The sequence below is a fragment of the Martes martes genome, assembly GCF_963455335.1.
Source record: "Martes martes genome assembly, chromosome: 6".
Classification (NCBI taxonomy): Eukaryota; Metazoa; Chordata; class Mammalia; order Carnivora; family Mustelidae; genus Martes; species Martes martes.
The window spans coordinates 46,487,114-46,508,935 of record NC_137893.1 but is presented as its reverse complement, the minus strand read 5'-3'; the positions used below and the strand labels follow the sequence as shown (position 1 = coordinate 46,508,935).

The 21,822-nt window shown below is 36.7% G+C and overlaps 1 protein-coding gene across 3 annotated transcripts in view; it reads right to left on the bottom strand.

Annotated features, from left to right (window-relative positions):
- The window catches only part of UBE3D (ubiquitin protein ligase E3D), a 158,087-nt gene that overhangs the window by 53,038 nt on the left and 83,227 nt on the right, over positions 1-21,822 (bottom strand). For all 3 annotated transcript variants that reach the window (XM_080805554.1, XM_080805556.1, XM_080805555.1), the window contains one exon: positions 9,399-9,537. In XM_080805554.1, coding sequence (XP_080661680.1) covers positions 9,399-9,537 — 139 coding nt within the window. The remainder of the gene's footprint in view (positions 1-9,398; positions 9,538-21,822) is intronic.

Sequence of the window (21,822 nt, the reverse complement as noted above, 5' to 3'; positions counted from 1 at the left end):
ACTTTAATAAGTAAACTTCAATAAGTGCAGATTGATAATGAAAAGTGAAGAGGAAAATATAATTAACTTATTTGAGCTAGTGACCAGATTTTCATCATAATTAAAAGATTTTTTTTCCCCTTAACATTCACTGGGAGTAGATTCTGTTATCATATAAGTGTTTTTTACCTTGGTTCTGGAAAACCTTTATTAGAAACACTTTGGATGTTTGTTAGAATACAGATTCCTGGGCTCTCCTTCAGGGTTACTGACTCAGAAACCTGAATTTCAAACAAGCTTCCCATGGATACTGACAGATAAGAATCAACACCAGTCATAACCCCATCATCACAGAATTAGAAAAACCCTATTTGTCTTCCAGCCTCCCCACACCCATTTCAGAGTAGAAGTGCAGACCGGGAGTGCCCTCAAATCACAAAGGATACTTGGAGCCTGCCAGGCCTTGCCATCAGGCCTTCTCTCCCCACCATGTCAGGAAGGGTAGGTGGACTGAACTGGGCTAGACAGTAGCTGGTTTAATTTTAAGATTCTGTTTTTTTAGGCTATGAGTATGCATTTCCTTTAAAGTTGGGGGGGGGTGAGTTAATGTCCTAAAACAAGCAAAACAAGAGATATCATTACTGACTTTCTGGGGGCAAATCTCAATTCCTGCTTTTCCCAGTGAAGCCAAAGGCAGAGCACCCCTAGCCCAGTCAAGCTACCCAAACCCAAGTCTGGGAGCTCCTCAGTTACAGACCAGTGTCAAGGGATGGCCTAAGAACTATCCTGCTCTGCTTACAACCCTAACTCCTTGGTAGGGACAGAAATCTGCAAGGAGCAAGGCACATGGCAGGGAACGTGGGAAGGGCGAGCGGCCACTGGCTGGCTCTCTGCCTGGGCCATCCTCCGAGGTCTCCTGAGAGTAAATCAGCATGGTAGTCAGGTAGGTAAGGAGGCAGAGGAAGGCAGAATCCACACTATGGAGCTGGATTAAACTAAGGATACCTGCTCATTTTCCCAAACCAAGAATGCCCTGCAGGGCAAAAAGGGATGAAGGAGGCAACATCCTTTTCACATCCAAATTGCTGAGACAATTCTCAGAAATCTGTTTTGAGGAGAGAATGAAAATAGAGCAGTAATCACTACCTTTGAGAACTGGATTGCCTAAATATATTGAGTAGCACTCAACTCCTGATTATCTCTGCCCACTGAGGACAAAGGAATCAGCAGGAAAGAAAGAAGGCTGACACTTCTCAGGACTTGAGGGTGCCAACACTACTCCCTTAATTCTCTGGAATGCATACAAGGATTACCACGAGAGCCAAGCACAAATTCTAGCAAGTGTCTGCTCATCTTGATGAAGGTCTATCTACCTCCTGTTAAGAAGTCTGCAGCAAACCCTGGACATCTGCAATGGCTTACTGCCTCCCATCTTATCCAGGTACACCTAATAATAGGACCTTTATATAAAAGTACCCCGAGGCCCTTTAGCAGTCTCCAGGAAGATTGTCTTTATGCCAGAAGATGAAGCAAAGGAAAGAGCAGAATACTGCCAGTATCTCATTCCCAGCACTTCCAATGAGGCCAGTTTTATACTAAAATGATTTGTACTTGGGTATGTACATTGGCATGTGCATTTTCAAAGCACACATAAAAAACCCTAACAAGAATAACCCTACGATGCCGATGTTGGTTATTCACAGAGATTTCAATTTTTTTTTTTTTTTTTACATTTTTCTGTACTTTCCAATTTTTATCATGAAAGTCATGATCTTTTCATAATCAATTTGTAAAATGTTACTTTAAAAGACAATAATGGGGACAATAGTAACTGGGTGGCTCAGTTGGTTAAGTGGCTGCCTTTGGCTCAGGTCATGATCCCAGCATCCTGGGATCGAGTCCCACAACGGGCTCCTTGCTCAGCAGGGAGCCTGCTTCTCCCTCTGCTTCTGCCTGCCATTCTGTCCGCCTGTGCTCTCTCTCTCTCTCTCTGACAAATAAATAAATAAAAAATCTTAAAAAAAAAAAGATAATAATGGCTATAATTTACCCAGAAATGAACACATAGCATGCAAGAGAAAGATAAGGGCATTTGAGTAGTGTGGTGTCTGAAAGTAGATGAAAAAAAAGGCATAGAGATAGAAACTTCACTTACTCTTCTCTGAAGCCCTTTGTTGCTATTGTAGCTGTAAAGTTCTCAGGCCTCTGCCTCACGATTTCTTGGAGCCCCTATAGATTATATATTTCTTAAAATGTTTTAAATTAAACCACAGTGTCCTTCAAACTACTCTATGATCAAAACTTTTTACCTGAGATGCCAATAAATGGCCAACTGATTAAACCAAATTTCCATGTGTTGCTTTCCTTCCCTCTTCTCTCATGACAGAGGTCTTAGCAGTAGTGAAAATGCAGAAGGATGGGAGAATTATTTGTAAAATTATAAACTTCTGAACAATTGAGAGGTTGGATATAGTTTTTACATCATGGAAATGATGAAATTCAACGATCAGTGGATTTCTTAAAGTTAATAATCAAACTACATACAGGTAACATAAATGAGATTCTTCTTCTCTAATCTGTCTACAGGTCCCTTATTTAAGAGGCTTCATTGGCTCCAACCTTCTGCAGTTAATAGTGTTATGATTTCAAATCCATCTAGAGCTGAGAAATATCCCTAACCAACCCTAATTATCAGATGAACTCTATAAAGCTTTTTCTGTTTCTTCTTTTCTACATATTTTCTACATATTTTCACTACATAATTCAATCACACAGCAAAAAAGTTCAACTTTTTTGCTAGGATCCATAATGCTTGAGAATGTTACTCATACTGTGCCCATGTTTGAAGGTTGTGGTTCTCTAAAGGATGATATTAATAAAAGAAAAACTTGCTGCCAGATGGTAAAAATAAGGTAATATAAAACTCAGGACTGTGAAAAAGGACCATTTGCCGTTTTCTTTGATGAAATTGTCATGGGATAAAATAAATAATAGACTCAGAACCAGAGGACCTAGGTAAGCATTAAAATAAAAAACATAGCCGTGCATATTAGTAGTTACATGAACTTGTCTAGATTACTTCCTTTTTGTACCTTTAAAATAGGGTTTGTTGTTGTGAGGATTTAAAAAAGGATGATGTCTGTGAAAACATTTACAATTATTATAGAACACAGCAATCTACCTGGGGGAAACAAAGAAGCTTTAATTTGGGGAGAAATGCCACCCACACAGTTTGGAAGGCCAGGAGCAGCTGATGGAGGGGGAGTTAATGAGGGAAGGTGTGGGAGAGAACAAAAAAGATTTCCTCAGTTCAGGGCTCAAGGCAGTGGAACACTCCTTATCTCCCAGGTGAGTATAAGTTTCCAAGGAAGACTCTTCCTGGGAATTCTCTGTGGGAGTCAAACCATAAATTAGGAGAGAGAGAAGAGTTTGGCCAGATGACTGCATCTATTAATGGAGCCCTCTGCCATGTTACCACTTTGTTATTCTACACTTAGAGTGGAAGAGACCCAGCTGCAGAAGAAATGGAAGCACGTGCAAACTGGACAACAATGCTCAGCTGGGACCTTTGGGGCCTTGGGCCTGATTAACTGTCCACCAAGAGTGCCAAAGGTAGGTCTTGCTTCTGATAAGGTTTGGATTTTGTTCTCATTGCAATAGGAAGGTCGTGGAAGAATTTTAAGCCAGGAGTGACATAAATCCATCCTTCCTCTTGGGGCGCAACAACTACAGTATGTGCTTAGCAATGAATCAGTAATTCTCAACCAAATCCTACATTCTGTTTGCTCATAGTCACACTATGGATACTAAGGTATGGTAACACGGTACAAGTTAAAATTACAACAAATCCACCAAAAGATATACTTATTGGCCTAAAAGAAATGTTACATTGTAATTTAAGAAGTTAAAATTTCATATATTTTAATAGCTCTAATTAATACGGTAAGCCTATCCTTTTGGGATCTGGCAGTGATAGCAGTTCAAGCAGGAGTGCCGTTTGAATCCCTGGAACCTAAAATAACATTTTTACAAAAAAGCAGCAGTTACTAAGTTGGCCTGGAAAGTAAGAGAACTGGAAATGTAAAGATGGTTATCTTTAACAAGTGTCATTCTACTATTTTACAGCTCTTGCCAATACAGCACTTTAAAAGATATGCATTACAGTGAATTTTGAATTGAAAAAAGTAAATCCCAAATATGGGTAAAATTAGCAGCCCCACTCCTTGCCATTGTAATAAATGATTAAGTAGGTGTTACAAAGATGAAAAAGCAGAACATCTCTTTCTAATCCTGACAGACATCTTCCCCTTCCTCACTGATCCTTTATCTTGCAGTGAAGACCTGCATAAGGAAGTCGGTTCCTGGTATGGTCCTGATAAGAACGCTTCTTTCTGGAGGTAGCAGCAAGAACTACATTGCTTTTGCAGACACTGTCCGCGAACTTGTGCCAAGTTTCTCTGAAGCTTGGAAACTGGGAAAGTGTCTGTGCTTCTGATTAATAATATTCAGCAACCAGGCTGAAACCAGAGGAGGTTTCACAGGTAGGGAGGGAGTCAGTCACAGAGCTCCTGTGGTTGAGCGGCTATGAGAAGACACTAACACCGCTGAGGGCACACAGCCCTTTCGTGCCCAGGCGCTGACATGAGCCTGAGCTGAGATCCGTCAAGGGATTAAGACCTCCTCTGTCTCAGGGACAATACAGGATGGGCCTCCTCCCAATTCCCCCCACACCCAGTTTAAATTACTCTTCTACCTTAATCTGTTTAAGACTCGAGGCTACTTTGTAATAAAATTATTCTCAATTTATATCACACATGGATGATTATTCTATCTCCCTCATACGCTATAACATCCTCCAAGTCAGAGTCATCTCTCTTGATCCCCATTCACCCATCATATAAACATTTCAAACAGTACATGAGAAAGTGACTTAAATAGTAAATGTCTTACAGCTTTGCTCCCCAAAGATAACCACTATGAAGTTTCTTACACCTCCCTCCATAAATGTTTGTGGCATATACAAACTTTTATGTTATTCAATGTTCAATCCAATGAGCAAAACTTAAAAGAAATAGGGATTGATAATACAGAATTTTAAATCATTTCTGGTTCAGGGTAGTATATAAATAATTATAAGTAACTGCAAAATAAGGTATGTTTGTGAACATTCCAAGGCAGATACAACCTGCCTCCATCTACCACTCACACCCCCTCCATCTTCCAGGACTTCAGCAAGTACTGAGTTTGGGTAGCACGTGGAATTACCAGGGCACAAGCCTGGTGAGTCCAGCTCTGTCTCTAACACAGTGGGTATTCCCTGGCAAATTCACTCTACCTCTCTGAATCTCAGTTTCCTCTCTTACAAAATGAGACGGTATTTTCAGAGGTTCCTTTGAGAGTTCAGGATTGAAGCTGATAAATAAAACAGGTACACAAAACCCAAACTATCAAACATAATATCACAGCTTCCCAGGAGAATATGCATGCAAATTAGACTGGAGCAGTTATTTTAAAAATATTTTTAATTGAGATACAATTGACACATGACGTTATATTAGTTTCAGGTGTACAACAACTTCACATTTATATACAGTACAAAATGATCATCATAAGTCTAGTAAACATCCAGCACCATCCCAGTTACAAAAATTTTTTTTCTTGTGATGAGAACTTTTAAGATCTAATCTATTAGCAACTTTCAAATATGCAATACAGTATTATTAACTATAGTCACCATGATGTACATTATATCCCCAGAAGTGAGTTATTTTGTAACTGGAACTTTGTACCTTTTGATCACCTTTACCTGTTTTGTCCTCGCCATATTTGTGAACTTGGGTTTCTTTGGTTTTGTTTTTTAGAATCCACATATAAATGAGATCATATGGTATGTCTTTCTCTGTCTGACTTATTTCACTTAGCATAATCTCCTCTAGGTCCATCCATGTTGCCACAAATGGCAGGATTTTATTCTTTTTTATGGTTGAATTGCATATATATGCCCTACAACTTATTTATCCATTCATCCATAGTTGGGACGCTCAGTTTGTTTCCATATCTTGGCTATTGTAAATGATGCTGCAATGAAGTGGGGATGCACAGACCTTTTCAAGTTAGTGTTTTCATTTGCTTTCAATAAACACGCAGCAGTGTTATTGCTGGATCATATACTAGTACTATTCTTAATTTTTTGGCCAACAGGTTTCTGTTTTCCACAGGGGCTACACCAATATACATTCCCACAAGAGTGCACAAGGCTTCCCTTTTCAACACAACCTTACCATCACTGGTTCTTATATTTTTGATGATCACCATCCTAACAGGTGTGAGATGATAGCTCACTGTGGTTTTGATTTGTATTTTTCTGATGACTCATGATGTTGACCATCTGTATGTTGATGTTGATGTTGGCCATCTGTATGACTTAATTGGAAAAATGTCTCTACAGATCTTTTGTTCATTTCTTAATAGAAGTATTTGGGTTTTTTGCTACTGAGTTGTAGGAGGTCTTTATATATTTTGGATATTAACCCCTTATCAGATCTATCATTTGCAAATATTTTCTCCCATTCAGTAGGTCATCTTTTCATTTTGTTGACAATTTCCTTTATTGTGCAGCAGCTTTTCAGTTTGATGTAGTCCTTTGTTTATTTTTGCTTTTGGTGTCAGATTAAAAAAATCATCACCAAGACCATTGTCAAGGAACTTACGTCCTACGTTTTCTTCTAGGAGTTTTATACTTTCAGGTCCCACACTCAAGTCTTTAATCCATTTTGAGTTAATTTTTGAGATGGTCCAATTTCATTCGTTTGCCTGTGGCTGTCCAGTTTTCCCAGCACCATTCACTGAAGAGACTGCCCTTTACCCATTGTATATTCTTGGCTTCTCTGTCATAAATTAGTTGACCATGTATACACATGGGTTTATTTCTGGCTCTCTATTCTGTTCCACTGATCCATGTATCTGTTTTTATGCCAAGACCATACTGTTTTGATTACTATAGCTTTATAATACAGTGTGAACTCCAGAAGCATAATATTTCTAGTTTTGTTGTTTTTTGTGAAGACTGCTTTGGCTATTTGGGGTCTTTCGTGGTTTCACACAAATTTAAGAATTCTTTATCTAGTTCTGCGGAAAATGCCATTGGAATTTTGATAAGGATTGCACCGAATCTTTAGGTTGCCCTAGGTGTTATGGATATTTTAATAATATCAATTCTTTTAATCCATGAGCACAGATTATCTACCCATTTATTTGTGTCTTTTTCGATTACTTTCATTAATGTCTTATAGCTTTCAGTGTGCAGGTTTTTTACCTCAACTTTATTTATTCCTAGGTATTTTATTCTTTATGATATAATTGGAAAAGGGATTGTTTTCTTAATTTTTTAAAGGTTTTATTTATTTATTTGACAGAGAGAAAAAAAGAGAAAGAGAGAGTACAAGCAGGGGAAATGGCAAAGGGAAAGGGAGAAACAGGCTCCCCACTGAGCAGGGACCCCCTGCTGCTCCATCCCAGAACCCTGAGATCATGACCTGAGTTGAAGGCAGATGCTTAACCAACTGAGCCACCCAGGTGCCCCTTAAGTTCCGTTTTTAATATTTTGTTATTAGAATACAGAAACACAACAGATTTTTGTATATTGATTTTGTATCTTGAAACTTTTTCTTCCATTAGTTCTACTGGTTCTTCGGTAGTTTTTAGGATTTTCTCTATGTAATATATCATCTGTAAATAGTTTTACTTCCTTTTCCTTCTAATTTAGATCCCTCTGATTTCTTTTACTTACCTAACTGCTTTGGCTAGGACTTCTAATACTATGTTAAATAAAAGGGGTGAGAGTGAGCATCCTATCTTACTCCTGATTTTATCATTGAGTATGATGTTAGCTATGGGCTTGTCATATTAGGGCCTTTATTATGTTGAGGTATATTCCCTCCATACCCACTTTATTGAGAGTTTTTAATCATAAATGGATGTTGAATTTTGTCAAGTGTTTTTTCTAACTCTATTGAGATGATCATGTAATTTTTGCCCTTCATTTTGTTAATGTGGTATATTGCACTGATTGATTTGCAGATGTTGAACCACCCCTGCATCTCTGGAATAAATGTCAATATATTCATTGTATATTGAATTCAAAGGCTTGCTAATATTTTGTTGAGGATTTTTATATCTATGTTCATCAGGGATATTGGCCTGTAGTTTTCTTTTCTAGTGGCATTCTTTTTTTTTTTTTAAGATTTTATTTATTTGACAGAGACAGAGATAGTGAGAGCAGCAACACAAGCAGGAAGAGTGGGAGAGGGAGAAGCAGACTCCCCTCCAAGCAAGGAGCGTGATGTGGGGCTCGATCCCAGCACCCTGGGATCATGACCCGAGCCAAAGGCAGACACTTAATGACTGAGCCACCCAGGAGCCCCTTTCTAGTGGCATTCTTGTCTGGTTTTGGTATCAGGGTAATGCTGGCCTTGTAAGATGTGTTTGGAAGCATTCTCTTGGAGTAATTTTTTAAAACAATTTCCTGAGCTATAATTCATAAGAAAATCCACATCTTGTTTTAACACAGAGGTATATCAAGCAATCTACACTGATCCTGAAGTTATCTTAGGATGCAGCCACAATCCTTCAGAAGTAGAGCCAACCTATGTTTACTCATTTCTCAGCAATGCATGTGACCTTCTCATCAGCCTCAGAGAGCTCATGACTATTTTTCCATTGTAGAGTCATAGGTAAGTTCAACGTTACATTCAGGAGCTATAGGTCAAACTTAAGCAAATAGTTAACATTTTAATTCCCATTTGCCACCTCAGTACAATGAGCTGCCTACCAGGGAGGAGGAGGTCTTCCTGTTGGTTAGACCACATATGTTGTTTTGTCCTATTTGTTCTATTCTGACCATGTCCTTTACCAGGAGCACAGATAATTATCCAAAGGAGTGTCCAAGTGATGAGGGAGGTCTTGGGAAACAGGGAAAAGGTGCTGGAAGTGGGTAGAGCACCATTCATGTTAAACATCTATTTGGCAATTCAACTGCAAGCTAACAATAGCAAAGTTACTAATAATGGATGAAAATCTTTGTTCTAGGGCAAAGCTAGGAAAAGGAAAGTGTCATTCACAGTGTCTTTGTCAAGTGTTTTTGCCATTTCTCTCAGACGCAGGAGATGGAGGTTAAGAGAACAAACTCTGGAGTTAGACAGGGGTTCTGCCACCATTAGACTATTACCTAATCAATTCTGAGCCTCTACTGTTTATTTATTTCAAACAGACAGACAAAGCATTACATGCATTGTGCTTATCATTATTATTATCTGGAACTGAGGGTTCTGTGGGCTATTGCCTATGAAATAAAAGACCCTTAAAAAAACAGTTACAAGTAAAACTGAAAAATTATCTCCTGGTAAATAAACTGTACTTACCTGAAAGGAATTCATAGAGCGAAGGGATGGAGGCAGTGTGGCATTATTCCTTGATAATATCAGCAGCAGCTCCAAGCAAGTTGCAGAGGGCAGGGTTAGAGAGTGGATGCTGATGTCACTTTCCCAAGCACTGGAAAGCCTGAAACACATTCATGTGTATAATTACATAATTGTAGGGTGCCTGGGTGGCTCAGTCGGTTAAGCATCCAACTCTTTATTTCAGTTCAGGTCATGATCTCAGGATAGTGAAATCCAGCCGAGTGACGGGCTCCAACCCCAGCAAGGAGTCTGCTAAATATTCTCTCTCTCCCTATGCCTCTGTCCCTCCCCCACCCACTCATGCTTTCTTTCTCTCTCTCAAAATATAATAATAACTTCATAATTGTATCTGGTCGTAATTATTTCAAAAATCTGATGGAGAAGGAGAAGACTTTCAAGTGTAGAAGGGAAAAGCAATGCACAAAAACTAGAAATAAAATGGTTATACTAAAAATTCAGAGTAAATATCTAAGACATTTTTATAGTGTTTTTGATATAAGACAGATTCAGCAATTTTTTCAGGTCAACACTGCATACTCAAAGTTTAAGAGTCAGATGAAATGCAGTCTTATTTGTGAGGGGCCTATTTGGGGTGGGGGATGGATAACAGCTAACATATTGAATGCTTCCTATATTCTATGTCCTCTTCTACATGTAACATCTTGTTTGCCCTTCAGATACCTATGAAATGAAACTGTCACTATCCTCATTCTACCGATGTGGAAATTGTTTGAGCTGGATATGCCCTATGAAGTGTCTAGTTCGTTGATTTTCAAACCTTTAAAAAGTGACAGAATCCTTTTATCAAAAAGTCTTGTGAAAGCTCCATTTATAATACAAATAAAAGCAAAGCTGCTTTGTTGGAAGGGGAAAGGTTGGCAGGAAGCTCCCTTCATCTTCCAAAGTAGCCTATGAAGCATCTCTGCTACATCCTGTTGAACCTACTTGAGAATTATTTCATTCAAGAAATGAGGAAACCAAAGGCTAGAAAAGTAAAGAGACTTCTCTGGGATGAGGTATGTGTTTACAAACAATATGATTGGGTATAGAATCCTGGCTTCCTGAATTCCTATATCTAGTGCTTTAAGTAAAGGGATAAATCAGAAAATCACTATGGGAAAAAAGTGTAATAAGAATAGGATATGTCTTATCTGTCAATTCTTCTATTTACTTATTTCCTATCTGTGCCCCTACCAAAGTATCTCTTATCACTGTCCTGACTTTTAAAGAGAAACGTGTGTGTGTGTGTGTGTGTGTGTGTGTGTGTGTGTTTTGGCCATTTACATTAACTTCTTTTTGTGAAGCTACCTTTAACCCAATCGGTGAATTCTGGAATGTCAGAGAGCATTGGTGGCTGAGGGCATAATGGATTTTAACATTTATATGGTAAGTGATAGCAGATGGGTTAGCTGTGTCATCAATCAGGTTACTTACACTAATACATTTCTGATGTGGGACAGGGAATTAACTCTTCTTTGAAGCATTTGCCAATTAGTTGGACCAGAATAGGACACTGCCCACTTTCCCCCAAAATGCTCTGTTTTTAGCAAGGGCACATTTGGAATGTCTTCTCTGTGTTTTAAACACTTCTCTGTTATTTTCTGTTGATTGGCTATGCTATTCTTTCTCCTTTTATTAGTTATACAACATTCTCAACATTTCTCTGGGGTAGAAATAAAAATCTCACTGTCTTTGGCAAAAGTCGAATGCAGTACTAGTGCAGTGGCTCTAAGCTCATTCTCCCAATCCCTTTCTTATGCCCTCTACAAACCACATCATTACTTGCATTACACTAAACACAGAAAGTCTTGCTCATGCAGTTTTCTGGACCTGGAAGGCTGTTAGGCTACCTGGTGAACTTCTGTTCAGCCTGCAAGACCCATGTAAGTATCATTTCCTTGGAGACATCCTCTTGTTCCCTTTATAAGAATTAACTACTTGGGGTGCCTGGGTAGCTCAGTGGGTTAAGCCTCTGCCTTCAGCTCAGGTCATGATCTCAGGGTCCTGGAATCGAGCCCCGCATCGGACTCTCTGCTCTGCAGGAAGCCTGCTTCCCCCCTCTCTCTGCCTGCCTCTCTGCCTACTTGTGCTCTCTATCTCTGTCAAATAAATAAATAAAATCTTTAAATAAAAAAAAAGAATTAACTACTTGCCCCATACCATATTTGTACCCATTACAACACTTAACCACCACCCTACTTGTATTCTTATTTGAGCTGTATGACTCAGCCTAGATCAAACTCGAGCAATCATAACCTGTGGATTCCTCTAACTTTGCTGCTCAATGTGGAAAGAAAGATGGGATTAGTTGTTCTTCCTCAGGCACACCCAGGTATTAACCTTTTAGTGGCTATAAGAAAAACATTCCACTTATTTGTATGTTCAATAATTTAATTTAATTTCCAAGTGTTATTTTTATAATCAGAAATGGGATTTTTGGGTCACACAAAGAAGTGTTTAACTGTTACTCAAAGATGTTAACATGCTGCTAAGTGGCTATGGTGTGATCGATCAAAATCGACACACAAGTAGAAATTAAAATACATTAGCACTCCTTGTCACTGAAGAGTAACAAGCACTCTTGGACAAGTGTGGTTTCCTCATGAGATCCTGGAGTACAGACATAATCTATACAATGTATTAAACCACCAAAATTTACACAAAAGGACATTCATCACACTGATGATATCCATAGTCACCAAAAAAGATACAATTAGTTATACATGTTAGTTATTCACGTCTCTACGTAATTACAAATATTTGCATGTTATGTGAATTCAACTTTGGCATTTTATTTTTATTTTTTATTTTTTCATGAGATGCCACTAAAGCTATATTTACTTACTATTTATTTTTTATTTTATTATGTTAGTCACCATACAGTAATTTAAATCTAATCCTTCAAGCATTCTGTGATTTAACAACTTTTATCCCTACTAAAGCTCATGAAGGTGACGAGTGCTGTCCTAATCACATGGTAGGTGATGGAAAAGAAATTCAAGCATGATCCTCTCTATATAAATTTCATTCTCTTTTATATCCAGAAATGCTTCGTATTTCTGGACAAATTCTAACCCCCAAATTTGAAAAGCCCAAGGGTAAGTGATGGAGTAAATTTTAGGTATCTTAGAACACCTCATTTTCTAATAATTTGAACCACCTTATTTTTAAAATTAGACAACCCAGCTGGACCTAGGATGGCTCAAATGCCTACTATTCATCCTTTATTTATCCTAATATTTATCCATTTATTCTTTCTTTTCCCATACTATATATTCATTAGCCCCAGGATTTACCTTTTTATTGTTAAGTTTCATAAATGTTCTCTATAATCTTAACCACATATTAATCACATGAAACATCCATATATGTGGACAAATATGTAACACATGAAAAAATAAATGGTAACAGCTGTTTTGGAAATTTAGAACTATGGGTAACTTTTCCCCGAAACTTCAGTTAATGTTTTTACATTGTGGTTTCTGTTTTGTTTTGTTTTAGTTTGGTTTTGTCTTGCTTTGTTTTGACTTAGGAATAAAGAAATAAAGAAAGCAGGAAGATGATGGAATGATCTGGCATATTTAAAATTCAGTTTATCTTAAAACCACCACCAAACTCATTATGAAAATTTAAGTCATGTGTTAATTAAGCCAGAAGTGATCCTTGAGACTATCTACCCCACGGCTCAAATATCAATATAAATTTCTGTTAATGATATAAACATTTTAAGAAACACAGGATTATAATAATCCAGAATTTGATTATTTCTGGTATTTCCTGCAAAAACATCCTAGTCTATTAGACCTAAATCAGTAAACTTCCATTGTAAAACTGGCAAGAAAGATAATTCAAAGAGAATAACAAACTTAACATTAATTGAAATCTATTTTGGTGATTTTTTAAAAATTTTATTTTATTTTTTCAGTGTTCCAAGATTCATTGTTTATGCACCATAGTCAGTGATTTTTAAAGTAGTGGGAAAGAAGTTTTCCAGGTGACCTTAGTCAAAGAGACCAAAATGGAAGCAGAGGACACACCATCCTTATTTCGGAACTTTTGCCTTGACAAAATTCCCTAGAGAAGCAACTATGGCCTCTCTATTTTTAAAGAGGCAATGAGAAGGGGGGAAAAGTCACTTTCCATCACTTCTAACAAAAATAGTGAAATTCAGAATGAATTAAACACCAACAAATATCAAGAAAAGAACTTGAAAAAAATAGAAAGGTGATACATTCTACTAAAAACCACAGGTTGTTAATGTAATAGATGAAAATGACAAATAGAGATGATATAACAACTCTACCAAAAATTAAAATATTTCCAATGAGTCCAACATACTATATAAGAAAAAAATAATATGGTATGGGAGAACTCAAGATGAAAACAGTTAATTTAAATTTCACGTTTTTCATATTTTCGCAATGGATCTGGATTCTTCAGTCCTTAGAAGGACATAAGAAAGCAAATACCCTATTAATGATGTTAAAATACAATATTGTTTATATCTGTATATTTTTAAATTTTAATTTCAAAGCTATAACAATGATAAAGCTCATCAATTTAAGCTCTCAAAATACCAAAACAAGCAAATGACCACAACTAAATGGTAGACTTATTATGAACATACAACTATTTAATAAATAATTTAGAGAAGGAATCAAAATTTTATAAATTCTTTTATTATCAAGAACACAAAATTCAGAAACAACCAAATATATTGTTTAACTATTATAATAAACCGTATTAACTCCAAGATATTTAGATATTTTAAAAGAACGAATTCATAAAAATAGAAGCTGGAAAGTATGTAAACCAATTGCTCCTTATAAATTTCAAAATAAGGTTCAATAATTCACGAACAGCACTTCTTTGAAATTACAGTATTTTCTTAGAAAATTACAGGAAAAAAATTGAGTTTTTTTAAGTCCAAATGTCAACACTGTTCTTCCGTTCTCTTTAAAGGGGCTCTTAAGAGAAAAAAAAAATTAGGTACACAATTCCCGAAAGCTATGCCTTTTAAACTTTGTCCATAGACATATGAATTGTTAAGGCAATCTCTCTCTCTCTCCCACAAATCAGAAAGCATGGGGAAAAGGTTCTGCTTTGAATAAGCTACCAAAAAGGCAATCTCAAAATTAAGTGCATTTATTCATGCCAAAAAACAATAAAAGATTTTTTTTTATAAATGCATATATTATTACAAGATACCACTTGTTGAGAACTTAAGGATTATACTGGCAACACTATTTATTTATTGTTGTTTCCAAGTATTTTGCAATTTATAAACACTGGTTTTACTTTATTTTATTTAAAAATTTTTTTTGAGTATAGTTGACACACAGTGTTATATTTGTTTCTGGTATACAACATAGTGATTCAACTTTACTGTACATTAGGCTATGCTCACAAGTGCAGCTATGATCTGTCCCCATACAATGCTATTACAATACCACTGGACCATGTTTCCTGTGCTGTGACTTAGTCATTCCATACCTGGAAGTCTGTATTTCCCACTCCTCTTCACTCATTTTGCCCATCCCTCAACCCCCTTTCCTCTGGAAACCATCAGTTTATTCTCTGTATTTATAGGTCTGATTCTGGTTTTTGTCTATTCATTTGTTTTATTTTTTAGATTCCACAAATGAGTGAAATCATATAATATTTGTCGTTCTCAGTCTAACTTATTTCACTTGGCACAATACCCTCTAGATTCATCCATGTTGTCACAAATAGCAGGATCTCATTTTTTTTTTTTAATGACTGCCTAATGGCAACATGCTTGCCAGAAACTTCATAATAACATTAGAATAGTTAGGAGTCCATCAAAAAAGGCCAGCTAGCTAGCCCTTCAGATTTTCTTAGCTTTTTGTTACAAAAAATTTCAAATATATGAAAGTATATTTGGAAGAAAATAAATTCAAAAACCAATCTTATACCCTATTCACAATTAAATTCAGGTGTATTAAAGGCATAAACATAAAAAATTGATTAAAAAATCTTCCCAGAAAATCTAGGAAAACTATGACAAACTTATAAGCCATACGGTTTTATAATTTTTAAAAAGTGTATTGTTAAGAAATAAAAAAAATTTTAAAAATCACAGGCAGAGGAAAGGAAACTTTAAAACAGAAAGAACTCCCATTTCTCCTATATACTTATAAAAAGACAACACAAATCCATTTTTAAGTAGTAAATTTTAACTTTCAAGTAGTGAATCTTAATCCATTTGAAGGTGAGAGGTCTCTATGATAATATGATTAAAACTATAGACTCTCTCCCCACAACAGTGCTCATTTTTTTAAGACTGATTGATTGATTGATACAGCAAGAGTGAGAGAGAGCAAGAGAGCATAAGCAGGGGGAGTGGCTGAGGGAGAGGGAGAAGCAGGGTCCCCAGTGAGGAGGGAGCCCATGGTGGGTGCGCCCAATCCTAGGACTCTTGGATCATTACCTGAGCCAAAGGCTGACACTTAGACTAAGCCACCCAGGCGCCCCATCAGCAGTGCTCATTTATACAAAAAAAAATTCTGCACATAAATTTGAATGTTTCCCAGGTCACCCAATTCCCCAAGCCTAATCATGTCCTTCTTTCGTATTAATGGAATTATATAATATGTGACCTTTTTTGTCTGGCTTCTTTGACTTAGCATGTTTTCAAGATACATGGATCTCAGAGTAGGACCTCTTGCTTTTAGATTAAAACCTGATTTCTAATTTACCACTTTTTATAAAATATTAAAAACAGTTCCACCTTTAACTATGTATCATAATATCTGTTAGCATATTAATAAGTATAACCACTTACGAAAGCTTTCAAAGAGTTTTTGAAGAGGTCTCCTGGCTCACATTTTTACCTCATTCCATTACCAGGGAATATCAATTGAAGGGAAGCCTGAGAAAGGCACTTGTAACGCTTTAATCACTTTACTGAATAACTGGAAATCAAAGTATGAGGGTTGGGATGTAATAAATTAGGTCCACTCCAATAACATTCTCCAAAGTAAACCTCACACTGGCAACCACCCGGTTCCCTGTCCCATTGGGGGCCAACTCAGCCAACACGTTCATTAATCAACACTACCCAGTCTGCCCCACAGTTTAAGTCTTTTACCAATGGGGAGGGAAAAGTGTGACGCACAAAGTACAAAGCAAAAATTTAAGGCTGGTTTTATCATTTCCTAGGCTTAGTAAAACATACAGGTTTTCTTCATTTTTCAATTCAAATTGGTTGGCAGTGATTGTATTGAGATGTACTGTGAAACCACGTTTGGTCTCAGCAGAAGAGAGAGAGATGATCTGTTAGAGTTCTAATAGTCCATGGCTTCAGACAGGGATGTATTTCTGGTGGTCTGACACCCTCTCCAACTCCACTCTCCCCTGCCTTTACTGAACACCGTCAACTTCAGTACCCCCGGCTTCTCTCTTCACCTCTAAATCCATCCTCAGGCGACCTTCTCCTGGAAATTCATACACTCTGCACAAAATGGTAACTGGCAATGGTGTAACTCAATTCAGATGAATTAGGCCTGGCTAATCCTGGTATCTTAGTTATTAAGCTATACTAAATTACATAACCCAAAGTCACAATTGGCTCTGTCTGATCCATTAAAAAGCAAATCCCAATGACTAAAATTGTGTCCCTCCATGTGGAGAGATGAGAATTTAAATGCCAAGATCGCTAATCTACTCGTGCTCTCTATGCAAAGATCCTTGATTTTAGAAAATGTCCTCTTATTTAAGACTTTAGACCTTCTGTGAAATCACCCATCAATGTAACTCCGGTAGAGTGAAAGCACAGTTGGACACATCCATTTCAGGTAAAGTAAGAAAATCAATTTCCAAGTAATTTTGCATAGAGAAAATTAGTTTCTACCAACTTAAATTCAATTCCTCTGATTCTTCCACACCTTAATAAAATAAACACTAAGACCAACCAGGTCACGCCAGAAAGTCTCCTAAATTTTATGTCTATCATTTACCCTTTAGCCCTAAAAAGATATGATTTTAGCAAATGGCAAATATGCTCTGAAGTTTTATTCAAGAATTTTATGAGTTAAGACGTATTCCCTAGGAGGAGTACCTTAAGTCAAAGAACAGAAATACTTGACTAAATTTTTCCAAGGCAGAATCAAATATTATTAAATGGAAGCTTTTGGAACCGAGGAGGACTTTCATTGAAACCTTCAAAGGCAATAATTTTTTACAAAATTACTAAATACATAATATTCTCTTTCCTTGCCACCACACCCTTGAAATGAGGCGTCTCTGGTAGCTGGCTTCACTATTCTACATTCTGTTCATTTCAGAGAGGCTACTCTCAATATCTGAAACCAAGGAGGGGAAAAAAAAAAAAAAGACAAACACAGTGTCTGTATATATAATTGAGGTAGGAAGGAGGGAAAGTGTTAAATATGGGATATTCAAGAGATCAGTATTTTAGAAAAATTTTAAAGTTATTCTCAGGAATTGGTTAAAGGTACTTAAGCACCTAAATTTACCAGTGCTAGAAGAGCTAGAAAAGCTAACTTGTCCCTTTTTTCAGCAGTGATACATCATACTGTGAATATAAAAAATATTGTCATCTTCTGAACCAACTCATAATGATGAGAAATTATTCGTGAATGTTAAAATAAGGGAAGCTTATATTTTTTAGCCTATAAAATAGAAAGAAAGCAAAACAATGTTTCTTGATGATCCAAATAAAAGAAGCTTATTTAGTTTTATTTTAAAAAACAAAATACTTCATTTATAACCAAAGTATTTCTATTAAACTACTGATATAAACATTCAAAAATATAAATTTGCTTTAGTTAGTAAAATAAACAAATAATTTTCAGTGAAAGTAACAAAATTATACTTTTGATACCTGAGTTCATCTCTTATTAACAACCGAAGTACTTAATTCTCCTTTCTAATTTACTCACAACACTGACTTTAATAAGTCACTGCTTCAAAGTATGGAACCCCCCCAAAATTAAGACTTAAATAATAATTATAAATCTATACTGACATGGAAAGCACACTATTTTGATCAGTTTAAACACACACACACACACACACACAAAGCAAAACAGTGCACCTATTTTGGCTCAGTGCTTAAGCGTCTGTCTCTTGATTTCAGCTCAGGTCATAATCTTGGAGTCATGGGATAGAGCCCCAAGTCCAGCTCTGTGCTCAGTGGGGAGTCTACTTCTCTCTCTCTTTTTCTCCCCCTCTCCCCATACCCCTCCCCCTGTTTGCAGGTGCTTGCTCACTCTTTCTCTCAAATAAATAAATAAAATCTTTTTTTTTTAAGAAAGGAAATGAAACTTATTTTGGAATGTTTATTAATATGTATATTAATATTATATCAAATAAAATCAGCTTTTTAAGCAAGAAACAATCAAATCATCTTATCAAGGACTTTAAATCTTTCATTTACCCAAAACTAACCTAACAGGTAGTCTTTTCCATGAAAAAACGTAGTTGAGATGATAAATTTGGAATTCAAGATTTTTATCATTGTGAGCATCACTCAAGTTGATCTCGATATTAAAAATCCATTGCCTACAAGTTGACAAATTTGGTGGTTGCTATTAATAGGATTCTTTACTTAGATCACAAAGAATAGAAAATAAAACAAATGACTGACTACTTGAAGTGACTTGAACAGCTATATTATCTACCAAGAGACTAAATAAAGAGATGTTAATAGTACTAGAGAGCTTGCTTTATTTTCTTTCCTTTTTTTTTAATGCTAGGAAAAAAGTTTGCACCCAAAGACTATAAGGCACAATTACTTCAGAAAATTTCCCTATGACCTTGAACAAGGTAAAAGCCTAGGGTTATTTGCCTTAGCACTTTGCCAAAACAAACCAGGGAATGTGAATCCTTTGGAAAGTCAGTGTCCAACCTACCATCCATTCATATTTTTGTTATGTCCAATAAAATCATAGTAATAGCCAATCTGCCTGGTGCTATGATCCCATTAATTCTTACAACCTAAGCAGAGTCAGCTTAAGTCTAATCAGACCAAACAGCTGTTTTAACAGTTGGGTTTCTCCAAAATTAAAATATTCTATTCCTGACAGTGCCTAGCAACTCAACTGTTGGAACAGCTGCCCAAGTTGAAGAGGTAAAACCAAGTGTACATACAGTCTTCTTCCCATTTGCAACTGCTGTGAGATTCTTTCAGAAAAGAAGTTCTTAAACTTAAGTTCATGTTGACATTTCCCAACCTGTTTAAAATTTTATACTTGTACTGCCTCTCTCTCTCTCTCTGACCTTCGGTCAATATTTCTGCCATCGTCATCTCTGTTGGTGTTTGCCCTTTGTCTCCTTCCTACTCTAACCCACAATTGCCAGCTGGTGGTTCTGCACTTCCTTCCTTAGAAATATCATCTGTGTGCTTTATACTCTTATTCCTCTCTATTGTCTTGGAAGTATTTTTACTACCTATGAAATAGAGGTTATAACTCAGGAGTCCCCAGACTCCACTAAGTGATATACTTTTTCCTATGACTTACATTAGCACTATTCAGGTTAACTGCTGAAGTAAGAACCTTAAAAACAATCTTAAAATGCTCTCTGGCTAACGGTTTTCATTTTTGGTTATTTTATAAGTGTTTTCAAGATTCTGGTCTTGTCACCATGATCTCATTCAGATATGTCATTTGTTCAATTTTTAAATATTTACTCTGTAGCCGAGAAACCTTTTCACCAACAGTCCTATTACCAATAATGAGTGTTTCTGTCTCTCCATCTCTCTACCCAACCTTTCCATCCATTCATTCATCATTTTTCCAGCACCTTCTCATTTTAAAATTTATGCCAACTGGACTGGACATACCCAGACTAAATTGACTCTGATAAGCTATTGAAGTCTGCACAAGATCTTCACCCTGATTTTGTAACATTTGCTTTTCCCCCTCACAATGTCCTCACTCCTTTAAATTGTACTGCATTACAGATAATTTAAAATCCTGGCTCCCAGGGTCTGTCTAAGAATAGATTTAGTGCAGGACCCAGACTCATCAAACCAGAACATACCTACAAAGACGCTGAATACGTCTTACGATTACAAATTTTTTCCTGCAGCAGCTCCAGCTCTTCCGCTAGGCTATGTATGGAGTGATTCTGGCACATTAATCTTAGAAACAACCTCTCTCCCGTGCCCCACTTCTCAGCAGGGGAAGGTGGAAGCCAAAAATACACTTCAACAAGTGCAGATACCATAAATGAAGAGGTGCTCACAGACCTTGTACCAGACAACACAGTCCTGGGGCAATACGACTCTAAGGAAGGCACCGGAGTGCTCTGTGAAACAGGGCCCCCGGGCTGGAAGTCATTTTAATATGTCATGTCAAACCCTAAATTACAAGTATTGCAAAGCTAAATTTTTTTAATTAAAGGAGACTTTGAAATACTGCTGGCTCTGCTGTCACTATCCCATTACCACGATGTCAGTGCAACACTGGCCCCAAAGTTACCTAACTTTGTTTCTGAGTCGGTCTGCAGAATAGGACTCATTCTTCCAGCTTACAGTATTGTTAAGATCAGTTTTGCTTCATGGGGCTAAACATAGAAAAGTTTTCATTTTTAATAAGAGCTTAGATAAATAACCCTAAATCCCAAAGGACCTCGTTAAAGCAGTCTCATAAAAGTTTTACACTTGCATATGAGTTTGAAAAAAAAAAAATGTCTACCTAGCAGTTTGAGCTCCTGCTGACTTCTCTAGCCTTGGGGAAGTTATTGTTGAGATTCATATGTCTTGCTATTTCTGATGATTTAAAGCAGTCTATTATGATAAATCACCATGAAGTACACCAAATGAAAGACACTGTTCAAACAAAAATTTCAATTTTAAATATACAAAATACACACAGTGCACTCATCCATATGTTTAAATAGCACTAAGGTTCTTATACATTACTCACCTAGCCACATATTTTATCCTCACAGCCTAGGATGCAAACATATTTTGTATGAGGTGATCTATTTTCCCTTTCTTTTTTTAGGAGGTCATTTCAACACATTTTGACTCTACTCTGGAGAATTAAAGTCCTCACAGGAAAGTTCCAACGAAATGGGAAACTAAATCAGTTGGAATAACAAGAACATAAGTAGCGGGCAATGTTAACATTTCCTCATATCCCTCATAGGACCTGGGAAGATCAAGACTGACACAGTATATTTAAAAGGTGAGAGAAGGATTGAAAACAGAACAGAATCTGCTATGTTCAAACAATAAAACACTAGAAATGGCTTTTTAAAAATGCCTCAGTACACAGCACCTCATCTTGCAATATGATAAGTACCTAATTAATATTCACTTAGTGAACTTGAAAGAAATCAGCTTATAGATCATTTTCTGCCATTTTATCCCATTATGGGACCATCATTATTC